General features: G+C 50.5%; 1 protein-coding gene across 1 annotated transcript in view; it reads left to right on the top strand.

The window, feature by feature from the left end:
- Positions 1-359: 359 nt before the first annotated feature.
- Positions 360-13,043, top strand: part of LRRC75A (leucine rich repeat containing 75A) — a 161,081-nt gene continuing 148,397 nt past the window's right edge. The window contains exon 1 of the mRNA XM_014608005.3: positions 360-626. Coding sequence (XP_014463491.1) covers positions 441-626 — 186 coding nt within the window. The 5' untranslated portion in view covers positions 360-440. The remainder of the gene's footprint in view (positions 627-13,043) is intronic.

Below are 13,043 nucleotides of genomic sequence, written 5' to 3'. Positions count from 1 at the left end.
CTCTCTCTCTCTCACACACGCACCTGCGCGCTCTCGCACTCATGCTCTCCCCTGTTCTCTCATACATGCTCACCCAAGCATGCCCCTGCTTGCGCGCACACACCTGCACACTGACATGTTCACACACACACGCTCACACACCTTCTCTCTCTCTCACACAACCCCCCCCCCCCCCGTTGGCTCTCACACACGTGTGGTGCCCTGCCCTGTTGTGTCTCAGCCGTGCCCGCACACGGGGCCGGGCCGGGCCGGGCCGGGGCGGTGCAGCGCGGGCAGCCGGCAGCAGGGGGAGAGCTGGAGCCCGCGGGTCCCGCCCGCCCGCCCCGCCCCGCCCGCGTGCGGCTGCCACGAGCCGGCGGTGGCGGCGGCGGCGGCGCGGAGCCCGGCTGTGCCCGGAGCCCGCGGGCCATGAGCGGGCGGGCGGCGGCGGCGGCGGCGGCATGGGCGCCAGGCAGAGCAAGGGCGGCGGCAGCCCCGCGCCCCGCAGGAAGGCGTTGGGCCGGGACGGCGGGGCCAGGGCGGCGCCCCCCTACCGCCGCCGCGTGGGGCTGGTGCAGGACCTGCTGCTGCTCGTCCAGCAGGGCCGCCAGCACGAGGCCACCGAGCTGCTCCGGCACCTGCGCCAGGTGAGCTCCCCCGGCCCCGGGCCCTCCTGCGCCTCCGCCCAACTCCCTGGGATGCTCCTCAGACCTTCTTTAACACGTAGCTGCGGGCCCTGCTACCCTTTGGGTTGTGAGCACGCGTGTGCAAACACTTTTTCGTCGTCTTTCGTGGATCCCCCCTTCCGCGGGGGTCCACGGGTGCCAAGAGAGACGGGTTTTGGGGGACCGGTTGGACACGAGCAGGCGTGCCCGCGAGGGCTGCGTGTTTAGCGTTGGATAGTTGCACGGATGCCCCCCCTCGGGTATCAGCCAGGCTCAAAAGGGGTCACGAATTGAGCTGTAAATTGCTGCCCACAAGCGAGGACGAGCCAAGACTTTGCTGCTAGAAAAGTGTCCGCCGCAGTCAGCGGACAGATGCCGGCTGACTTCAGTGGGCGTTTGGATCGTGCTCCTCGTGAGATAATGCTGGGCATTGCTCCCATATTGGCTCGGCGTCACGTTTGTGAAGTGCTCAAGTTCTTCCCGCTTCATGGCTGCGAGCTGAAGGGTTTTCCTGCCTCGGGCAGGAGGTTGCACCGTCCCTTCCGGGGTTAGGGATTTGAGTGAACCGTGGTGTTGAACACGGACCGCCCTTCTGGCAGATCTTACTCTCAGGGTATCCTGGCACCAAGACTGGGGGAGACTAGGTAGCTGGTTGAGTGAGAAATTCATTTAACAGCGCTGGAAGGAGGTGGGGAACCTGTTAGAGTCTAAGAAGTCGTCACGGCAAGTGTTTCTCTCAAGCTGCTCAGACAAAATATACCTTGCCGTGTCATAATAGGAAACAGTTTGTCCTAGATAACTATAATAGACTCGAAACACATTTTTAATGAGGTGGTGTTGTTCCCTGCCTCTGATTGCAAAGGTGGGAATGGCACTGAACAAACCCCTGATCTTTCGAACGTTTTAAGGATGGCTCTTGGAGGTCTGATGCCAAGGCTGTCTTCATCTCGGAGCGGAGGATTCGGAGCAACTGGGTTACGTGGTAGTGGGAATGGGAAGGAGAGGGCAGTGGGTTTCCCTGGTAGTTAATGTCTCCCAAAGTCTGAGTTTGAAGGGAGGAGTTCGGGGGTGAGATTCCTCCTGCAGCAACCTGACTTGGATGCCGTGTTCAGATTATATACTCCTTGGGGCAGAGACTGCCGCTCATTCTGGGTTTTGTAAGACCCCCAAATACAAAGGTGTCTCCTTTTTGATGGGAGTACCTGGCTGCTGCCATAATATAATGCACAATAATAGTAACAAGGGGTAATGCACAGAAGCCTGGATTTTCCAAGGAACCAAATTGTGTTAATTTTCAACTTCTGATGAATTTACGTGCCTGACTCCTTTGGGCTCCTTTAAAAATCCCAGTTGCAAAGCCTGCTGCAAGCCCACTGAGGTTGCCACGGAGGTGAGCACTTGGAGCAGGCTTCTTAGGCATGCTAAGAAGATGAGCTGCAGCACCTCCAGTTTCCCCCTCCTGTGTGTGCAAGGCTAATGTGCTGTCCCGCTTGTGGCTGAATTGATTTTCAGGCTTCCTGAGAATGCCTGATTCAAAGCCTTTTGAAGACAAAATTCAAAAGGCTCTTGCTGTCTTTGGATCAGACCCGGGTATGCTGGCTGATGGGCTCCGAGAGAGCCCTATATCCTGAACTGGGTACTGCCATGTAGTCACCAGCATCCCTAGAAAAGTCACATTCATAAATAGCTCCAGGAGACGATCAGCTGCTGAAAGGCAGCAGAGCCTTGCAAACTAAGCAGAGAACCGGGCACTAGAAACTCCCGCACGTTAACTCCAACACGGATTTGCTGTTCAGCTCTAGGCAGATCATGTGCTCTGTGACGGTTTTCCCCATTCCCCGTCTCATGTTGTAAAATGAGTGACACTTGCCTCGCTCATATGTTGCAACAAGACTGACTTAGTATTTGCAAAGAGCTTCAAAGATGCAGGCAGCTATGCATGTACTAAGCATTGTGAAGCAAAGGAAGCCTTAATCATTAAAAAAAACCAAAAAAAAAAACCTAAATGGAAAATAAGTTTACTGGAGTTTGTAACTACAAGGCTGCTCCTTGGGGAAAGTGCAGGATGGGGTCCTGCAATGAGGCCATTCTATCGCCTCTCTTTAAAATAAGACTCTGGGTTTAATTGCAGCAAATTGACTGCAGCCCCCTTAGGGTGCCTTGACTGCTAAGGCAACTTAATTTTGCAAGAGCCTCTTTCAGGTAGTGATAAGAGCAACTATCCTGCTGTTTCCTTTTCCTCTGTATAATAGCAACAACCATTTGATATGTGAGAGTGCTGAATCCAAATTGTGAAGTTAAAAGTCCTAAGAAGAAGCATTGTGCATGCATGTATGTTTTCCCATAAATCACCCTCTCTGCTCAGAATCTCGTTGGGTCGGCTCCCAGCGGGTGCTGCTCATGATGTGTTTTTTTTTTGCCAGTGAGACAAACAAAGTGAGGAGCAAATGGATACAAAAATAGTTAATACTTGACTAATACAAAACACACCATAGCAGTGTTTATATTAATCCACCATGTGCAATGGGTATCCTAGTCTTTTTAAACACTGGGATGGAATATCACCTTTTATGGAAATAATTCTTTTATCCGTATGTAACCGATTAAAAAAAAAAAATCAAGTTTCCTATTATAAAACAACTTCCTAAGCCAGCTGTCTATATCCGCCAGGACTTTGCAGTTCTGCAGGGCCTTGTCCTGAGAGTAACTGAGCACCGAGTGCAGTGGCACATGTAGGGTACTCAGCACCTTGAATGATCTGGGCCTGATCCTTCCATTTCTGAAGACCGGCTCGCAGACTTCAGCTGCTGTCAGACCTGAAAAAAACCCCAAAACAGCACTTTACCAAAAGAGGAAGCATGTTAGTTCGACCTGGCTCTCCAGCGTCTGTATAGATCGAGCACTTCAGGGGGGCTTTTTGTCAATTTTATCTAAAGCTGATTCAATCAGCTCTTAGATAAAAGCACCAAAAAGCCCCCCTGCAGTGCCGGATCGATACAGATATTGGGCGAGCCTGGTCAAACTAACGTGATGCCTCTTCTGGGCATGCATTGTACTTGGTGCAGGGGTGCACCAAGCTTAAAGTTAAGTGTCGTTTTTTTCCCCACATCTGTAAGCAGCCTTTGTGCGCTAGTCTTGCAGTTGATTATGTGTGTGGGTGGCTGTTGGTACGCAGTGCCCGTTGAAGAAGCAGCAGTAAGAGTCCTTTGGGATCTGTGAGAGTTTGAGGAGCTGCTCAGCACTTTGCAGGACCAGGCCTTTTCTTTAAGCACCGCTTTAACCTGAGTGGCCGTGTGGTGCCCTGGGGGCCTTGGCATAGGATGCTTTATCAATTGTTTTATTAATTGCATCAATTGTATAAAAATACAGTTCAGGAAGCCCCATTGTCCAGCCCTTGGTTGCTGCCCCGTGAATGTGGAGTTGACCCATACGCTACATGTAGTGTGCACCGGACTGGCCTTGTGCGCAGAGTCTGGGACACATGCTTCACGCACTACCTGCTCCAGTTGGCCTGGGACCCGTGCTGTATGTGATGCCCACCCCAGCCAGTCTGGGACATGCACCACATGTGGCACCTGCCCCATTTGGTCAGAGACTCAGGTGCTGCTTGTCATGTGGGTCCTGGACCAGCTGGAGTAGGCACCGCGTGTGGCACGCTTCCCAAATTGCCCCTGTGTGGGTGCTGCTTGTAGCATGGTCCTAAACTGGCCAGAACAAGTACTGCATGTGCTGGATCCAGCATTGAGGTTGCGGGGGGGGGGGGAGAAGGTCTGTGGACCCGATACAGGCTATGGGGCCAGCCACGTGCCATTAATCTAGCCCTTGGACCACTCATCCAGCCTCTGGGCCAGATGTGTTTGATACCCCTGCATTGCATTACTGGTAATAATGTCTTTATTAGTCCTTTGGGGTTTGGCAAGAGAATAATTCAGCAATAACGGCGGGGACAGCGGAGGGCTGTTGGAGACTTCTATTTACGTCTTTCTCCAACGCCAGAGCACGGGGACTCTTGGCAAAATTACAGAGCAATTCTTTGTCATGATCTCACCAATCAATTAACTTTATTAACTGCCTTGAGTGGTAGCTGCTGTGGGAATATAGTTGTAATTCATCCTAATGACACCTTTGTGCCTGCTGTGGAGTACTTCTTCCGTGTGCAGCTTGGCATCCACTAATTTTTCACTCTCTAGTGAGGTGTGTGTTTCCTAGGAAAGTGTTTTGTAGTGGAGTTTGAAGCCGGAGAACCGCTGCTTTCCATCCGGGAATAGCCCTCTGCTTTAATGGGAGACCAGTGAGTTATGATGTTGCAGAGGCAACAGTCTGATTTAGGAAGATAAATATTGCTCTTCAAACTAATTAAAGGGAAGGGTTTGCTCTTGGGTCTCTGCTGTTCATAAGTAGCAGTTGACTGATTGATTAGTATAATCTCTCTCCCACTAGTTAGGTTTGGGGGGGCTGCATGTTCCCTGCCTGTGGCTGGTTACTCGTTACTGGACCAAGACTTGTGACCAAGATACACCACGACCTCTATCGATTTGGTTTTCTCCATTGCAGCATTATAACTAGGGTAAGCACAAATTATCATACGTAGCAACACCTTAGCATTCAACTGCAGAGGGTTGTATTAGATCTCTGAAAAGACTATTGAAAGTGTCTGTTTTAAGGGTGCAAGGCAAACCCACATAGTTACTTAGTGTACTCAGCAAGATCCTTTCTGCTGATTCTTAACCTCCATGTAACCTGCTTTGTTTGAGATTTTATTACCCTTTATTTACCTGTATCAGATCAATCGTATCTCTTTAGGAGTGGCTCTGAGGTTCTAGCTTTCCCCAGGAACAGAAAGCTGCTATTGTGTGAGGAGCAGAAATGCATTGAGAGAAATTCCCAGCACATTACACACTTTGCATCCAAACAACAGCAAGCAGGGTAAGAAGCTAAGTTCAAATCATTGCCGTAGGATAGATGTACTACGATTACCCTGCTCACTGTAAGTCTTTAGTCAATGGGGACTGTACAGTGTGTTATGCCTGGTCATCCAAACTATGCCTCTTTGGGAACCGTGGCCCCATTTTGACACTGCGCTTAGACAAGCGCTTCAATCTCATTGACTTCAGTAGTCATGAAGCACGTACTTAAAGTCACTTAGAACATCAAAACTGAGCTCAGTAAGCAGGTGTGTTCAACATGCCTCTTCAGCAAAGCTTTTAGACACCAGCTTTAAGGAGGTGTGTAAGGCTCTTCTGTAGCTGATCCCAGGTGCAGTGGTTTGGTTTTGTTCAGGCAGATTGGCTGCAGCCTTTGGCTGCCCTGCTGCATCTTGATCCCAGAGCGCACATGCTGGTAACTGAAGTATCCCCTGGCTGCAGATCTGCATTGAAAAGAAGGGGCTGGGGGCCACGTGGCAAAGATCTGTGAAATCTAATTTGGCCTCTGGGAGATAATGTTCCTTCTGCCAGGCAGGGTTTTTCTCTGCCAAGGGTTAAAATCAGAGGGCTATCAGGGTTGCAGCTCCTCATCTTCCTGTGAGTCTGGCTTCTAGTCAGGAGGGCATGGGTCAAGTTTCTTTGGTAGTGGCTTAAGACTGTTCTTCTGTGCCTCTGATGAAGTGAGCATCTCCTAGATTAGGACACCTGGGGCCAGGTGTCTTCTCTGTGTGGAGTGCTGAGGGAGGATTGGATGACAAAACCTGGTGATGTGACTTGCAAGTTATCCCCAAGTTCAAGTCTGTGGGTTTGGGACCAGTGAGGAAGCCACTGGAAGCCCCTTTTTAACCTTGAGGATGCTGGAAAGGTTTGCTAGCAGAAGAGTGCTGATATTTTAGTATCACCTTTTTATCCCAAGCTGGTGGGTCCTTCTTCTCTCACCTTTTTTTACCTTTTGCAAGTTCTTCTTTCCCCTCTCTCTTTTGTGCTTCCCATGCTAATTGTGTCTCACGCTTCTGCATCTTTCTTCATTACACCTTGATTTTTCATTCACTGCTGCCTACTGTTCCTTTCCCTTTCCACAGAGGGATCTGTCGGGAGATGGACCATCATGGCTCAGTGGCCTCCCAGCAAACTGGTCCTGATCAGAGTCTAGCAACACTTGAGCCTGCTGCTTGTCATGGTGAATAATATTGGGGAGTGTCTGAGAGAAGGAAGGAGGGGGTCAAACTCAACTACCTCCAAGCCAGAGTTGGCTGAGTAGCATAGGGTTATTAGCAAGGTCCCATTCTCATCTGGTTGGTTGTTGGACAAACCTATATCTATATCTATTCCCATTTTGATGGTTACTCCCTTAGGTTCATGACCCCTATGGGACTCCTAGTGCTCAGAGGAACAGCTAGCTGGAGATGAAGGTATCCAGCTGGACTGGGAGAGCATGTCTGTCACCCTAGCCAGGGCTTGTGCCCCCTTCACCTAGTTTTAGCACAACTGGGCAGTTTTCACTGTGCAGGGGAAGCCCAAGTGCATGTAGAAACTGGAGTTGCTAACCCAATGCATGAGTATAACTCATGCCAGTATGATGGACTGAATCCTCAGTGGATGACTGAGTGAGCTGCGCTGATTGGTGCGAACTGTGCTTCAGGTACTTGCATGTTAACTTAAATGCATCTGCTTATATTACAACAATGCAGCCTGTAGCTTATGGCATTTATAGGCCTTGCTCCTCTCCAAGGTTTGGAGGAGCCCATTAGAAGGTAGTTGTGGGAACACCTGCTGGCTGCTTCCTATCTCATTCCTACCTGGGTGTGCTTCTGAACTTTGCTTATTTAACAGCTGTTGGACAAACATTTGAACAGAAACTGTTTGTCACCCTGAAGGCAGGAGAAGCAAGGGGTTGTGATGTAGAGCTGTGCTTTGGGGAAGCCAGCTTCCTCTGCAGCAGGCGCTAGCATGACTTGTTCTCTGTCACCCTGGTCTGTATGTGCTCAGACTCAGTATGGTAGCATGGATGATTCTGGGGCTCCAGGCCATTAACTCAGTGGAGGAATAGGCAGGCAGGAAGTTGTAGTTTAGTAACGAGCATGGAAATGTCCCTGTTAGGACTGAACAGTGTGCTGTGTCAGTGGCTGTGATGTGTCTGTATATCCAGGGAGGACATGGATTCAGAAGTGATTGAGTTTCTTTTGCCCAGGTTGAACTTCTTCTTTTGAGAAGATGAATACTCCTTGTGGATATGTACTGTTCCTCTGAGTTTGCACCTAGGTGGATGGATAGATCTTTCAGATGGGGAAACTGAGGCCTGAAGAGGTTGTAGCTTGTCCCAGAGGGGCACAGATCAAGCTACTAGGATCAGTACCCAGGTCTCTGGGCTCCCAGTCTAGTCTAGTCCATTGGACTGGGCTTCCCTGATGGCCAGCAGGAAGGTAGCTTGTTACCAGGGGACTTGCAGAAACAGGGAGATTGTACAGTCTGTTAGACACCACTTCCCATCCCCCCCAAAAGACTGGGAGTTCCTGCCCATACCATTTCCTATGTGCTCTGTCCAAAAATCCAGCACAGCCAGCTGTCTTAAGAGCTGGGAGAGGTTCATGACTGCACCCCCCCCACCAACCACCCCATCCTTAACCCTCTGTCCATTTGCACAACAGTATTTATGCAGTAACCTGTCCCCCTTGTCTGGCTGCCTCTCCTTCACAGCAGACATGAAGTGCAGGATGCGGCTCAGGGCTCCCATCCTCCAGCCAACTGGGGTTCAGGGCTGTCATCCTCCAGCAGTCTGGCTGGCTTTTTTATTTTCCCTGCTTCTTTTAAAAACGCAGTGTCTCCCTGAGTCTAAGGATTGCTTTCACTCTCTCTTTGGTGCGTAGGCGTTGCATGGCTGTTCTGAAAAGCGAGCTCCCCGGCAGCTTCCTGTGGCCGAGGGAATTGCATTCAGCATTCGACCTTGTCGGTTCATAGCTGGCGACTGCCCCTCTTTTGAAGTTTGGAGCCAGATGGTGGGGGTGGGCCTGCAGGAGAGTTGGAGGTGGGCTGGAACGGGGAAGTGCCGGAGCAGCAGTGTGTTTTACACAGGATGTGTTCTCCCTGGCTGCAGCTCAGCCCTGTCCCACGTCCCGTAGGGTCAGAAGGGTCCTGAGGAGCTCTGCATGTTCACATGCTGCAGAGCTGAAGCTGCCTTGGGACAAATGGCAGCAGCCCAAAGAGGGTTGTGGGGTGGATTATCTTGGTCAGGAGACATAGGGCAAATCTTTCTCAGTCAGAGTGGTGGGAGTATTGGGTCCAGGAACAGTTCAGGAGGGGTATGACCACCCCATTTTGGCTGTGTCGTGTAAGCTCGCTGCATGGTTTGCACGGGCTCCTGCTGGAGCGGCGTGTGAGCAGTGCGGGCTGGGGTCTGTTCTTGCTCAGCTCCTGAGCCCAAGGGGTGGACTTTGCTGTTGTTCACCCCTCTCACCCAACCCTCTTGCTGAATTCAACAGCAGGGGATGGGAGGAGATGACTTGTAACAGCAGCACTCACCCCCAGGCTCCAACGTGGGAAAGCAGGGGCCCAGCCAGACCCTGCATTGAGAGCTCACAGCCAAGTGGGGTTTGACTGTGCTGCTCCACCCCTCTGTATCCCTTGCTGGCTGCGGGACTTTTAATACGTACCCAGGCTTCTGGCTGGGATTTTTGGAGGAAGTTTGCAGACCTTGGGGGTCTTTAAGGGAAGGCTGGATAGGCATCTGGCTGGGGTCCTTTGACCCCAGGACTTTCCTGCCTAGTCAGGGGGTCGGACTGGATGATCTTTTGAGGTCCCTTCCGACCCTAGCATCTATGAATCTGTGAATTTAGGTGTTTTATTCCCTCAGACACCTTTGAGTATCCCAGCTGCTGCTTTTAAGGTCTCGGTGGAAAGCTCTTCCCCTGCAGCCCTGCAGCAATCGGCTTTGCCCTTCCTCTAAGTTCCAGTGCGCATCCCTGCCTCTCTCAAGAGGTGGTGGGGATGGAGGGGGGCTACTACTTGCTGTGCTTGTAGTCACATGAGAAGTGTCAAATCCTGCTCTGGTTGAATGGCACCTTTCCAAGCAGAGCCACTGTTTTCAAGCACCAGGACCTACCTTGTTGCTTTATAGAAATACTGTGCTTTCCAGTCCTCCCCTGCTCCCCTACTCTCTCTTGTACTGATCTGAATCCATGGCATTTTCTCAGCGTTTTTGAACTGGGCAGAGAGCAGTCTCTAACCCAAGCCTCTATGACTGCACAAGAAAATGGGATAGCTTCTCAGATGAGGGGTTTCCTCATTAACTTTGACTGGGATTTGCAAAGGAGCTGAATAGAGTTTAGGCAATTCCCGTTGAAATCCCGCAGGAGCTGAGTGCCTAATTTCCATAGGCCCCTTGTACTACATAGCTACCTTGGTCCTGCTTTACTTGTGCTGAGACAGGGCTGAGCTTTGACACCAGTGGGGTTTCTTTATGTGAAGCTGCTGGATGCATGCAGGTGCTGTGGGTCTAGTTTCCAAAGAGGTTAACCCAGCATATGTTGCATGATGTCTGCTTAGTTGTTTTGTACAACAGAGGTTGTACAACAGAGGTATGATGTGGGATTCCTGGGCACACTGTACGTACCAACTCCATGAAGCGCTCCTTTTATTTCTTTTGCAAGATGCTTTCTTTGTGTCTGAGTTTCATTTCATGAGGAAATAACAAGTGTTCCTGGGCTGCACAGCCATGTGCCTGCCTCTGCTGCCTGCCCAGCTGCGTTTTCATGCCTGCTCTTTTTCCTATGGAGATGTGTGCAGTAGTTGAACGCACTCGATTGCACACACAGCCACAGTCACAGGGGGAATGAGGTCTAAGGCGCTGTCCAAAGACTCCTGACAGTAATTGAACTGAAAAATGTGTTAATTCATTTAAGAAATCTGCCACCTGAGCTAGCCTCCTGAGTGCAATAAATATAGCTGTGTGTTTCTTCAGAGGGAAAGATGCTGCCAGGTTTATTAGCTCTATCTATCTGAGCTTAACTAACCCTAAATAAATGCTAACCTATTTAGGGGGAGGGAGTGGACTGTTCTTTAACCATCACAGCTCCAGTGCTGAAGAGTACAGAGCCAGCTCGTGAACTGGAGTAATTCAGAGTACTGTCTTTGACTTGGATGGGGTATCCTGATTTATGCCGCTTGAATCAGGGAAGCTAAACTGGTGAGAGATAGGAATTGGGCCATTGGGATCAAGTATGCCGGACAAGTTTGCTGACACCTCCCACCCCACCTCCCCACCCCCAGTTCTGAGTTCTGTCCTTAGAAATGGCTAATTTCTGATGCATCACTGGGGGAAAAAAAAAGAGTTATTCTCCCTACTTGTGACACCAAGGCAATTTTGCAATGCTATACAGGCTGGGCAGGGCGAAGGAGGAAGTTCCTTCCTGGTCCCCACCTGCAGCTGGCATGTGCTCTGAAGCCTGCTGCTTAATTACTCGTATCTTATCTTGCATAGATGACTATATTTTATTGTTCCAGGCCAGTGGGACTCAACCTTTCAGAGCTGCAAGCTGAGTGACTGTACCTGTTTTTCCCCTCCTTCCCTGCCAAGGGCCATTACTCTGTGGCATTGAGTGAGGGTTAGCAGGGAGGGATCAGCAACACACCACAGAGCACAGGGAAGGGGATGCATTCGGCTGAGCTGCTTGCTGCTGCTGATCCCCTATGTTGAGGCAGGATCTAGTTGCTTTGGAGACTGGATCCAGCCCACAGGCCATACGTTGAGAGCTACCATTCTAGGTCCTAGCACCATCCTGCTGCAATAACAGCCGGCCTCTGAATCCTGTACTTCTCCTTTGCCTGTAGAGCCCTTGCAGCCAGCTGGTAGGCCAGGGTAACTAGATGCTGCCGTCTTGAAACCCAGCCTGCAGGGCAGCAGTGCTGCACCTGGCATGCGCCTAATGCTCTTATGCAATGGAGTGAGCTGCAAGACCTGCCCGAGGGGGTCAGCCCAATGTATAGCAGTTTTCACTTCACATTGACTCTGGAGCTGATGCTGCACAAGCATGTGCATGGCAGTGTCATGGCCCTTCTCTTCACCCACTTACGCTCTTTGATCCCACCCTCCCTGAAGGAGCAGAAAGAGTTTCATACTCCCATCCTACTCTTTTGCCAAGTGTTGTCTCAAAGCCAGAAAAGCCACCAAGGCCTGTGGTACGTGTTGGTCCAGTCGCTCCCTCCCTGCTTGTGTGGGGTATGTGTGGAAAAGGCCAGCAGTGAGCTGCCTCCTGCGGCTTCCAGCTTCACTGTGTCTTTTTCTACTCATCTTTACTCCCAAATGTATTGTTTTTTTTCTTTTTTCAACCCACGGGCTCTGATCAGAGATGTCACAATTTGTGGCAGTGCTCACATGAGGGCTCCTGGCCAGAAAGGGTGCAAATCCCATTTCATCCTCCAAAAACCGTATGGAACAAGTCACTGCTACCACTTAGCTGAGATGTTCACAGGCTCTTTAGGGTTGGCCTAACTCTCTTCCCTTTGAAATCAGTACTAAAGCTCTGGTTGTCTCAGTGAGAGGAGATCTGGGCCAGCACTGGAGACTCTCTAAAAGTCCATCCCTAGCTTTCAAATAAAATTTGTCAGGTTGGTTTCTCCACTCAGGGACATGAAGGTGCTGACTTGGAAGTCAGCAGAGAGTCAACCTACTGGCATGCTTGGGGAGACTGCTTGTCTTTCTCCAGGCGGTGGAACTTGGTCCTGCCTGATTTAAACTGGGAAAGGCTCTTCCTCTGATTTTTTTCCCCAGCCGAATGCAAACCATTTACATCCTGGCAAGGTGGTCAGCATTGCAAACAGCAGTTTTTCAAGTAAGACGGAGGTGCTGGCAGAATGCGCCAAAATGTCAGTTTTAATTAAAAACTTTTCAAGCAAATGGAGCGTGGTGTTTATGAGTGGAAATATGTTCCCCAGGGTGTTGTGATGAGCAGAGCGGGGACAGCCGCGTTCTTTTACTTTTAAAGGAAGTTTTCGTGCAGAAGCAATGCAGTGGATTGGCAGCCGGACATCTGTGTTTACCCAAAACGCAGGCTCAGCGTGGTCAGCAGCAGGCAGCACTTCCGTCACCAGCATTGCACTGCCCCTGGCCTGGCCTCCGGAGCTCACTACGTGCAGGCTTGAGAGGCTGCAGTAGTTAAGACTTCACATGACCCCCTTGGTCCTCAGCTCTGATGCGATAGTTACTCAAAAGTGTTTCTTTATGGTCCACCCCCCGGGCATGAAGATGTGACATGCCCCAAATGAAGGCAGGTGATGCCAGGGATATATGAATATTCAAGCATGACATTTTTGAAAAATGCACATATTTGACATGTTCTGGCTTTTCCACCTTTTCAGAACTCCAGGTTTTCAAGCCTCTTTCTGCAGGCATGAGGGCACCTTCCTTTTTGGTTTGAGAAAGTTGCACGCCCATTGTGTTTGCACAGCTCCATGGCTTGGGGAAAGCAAGGCTCATAAC

The sequence above is a fragment of the Alligator mississippiensis genome, chromosome 14, assembly GCF_030867095.1.
Source record: "Alligator mississippiensis isolate rAllMis1 chromosome 14, rAllMis1, whole genome shotgun sequence".
Lineage (NCBI taxonomy): Eukaryota > Metazoa > Chordata > Crocodylia > Alligatoridae > Alligator > Alligator mississippiensis.
Note: the sequence above shows the minus strand (reverse complement) of the source record. Positions and strands in the feature narration are given on the sequence as shown.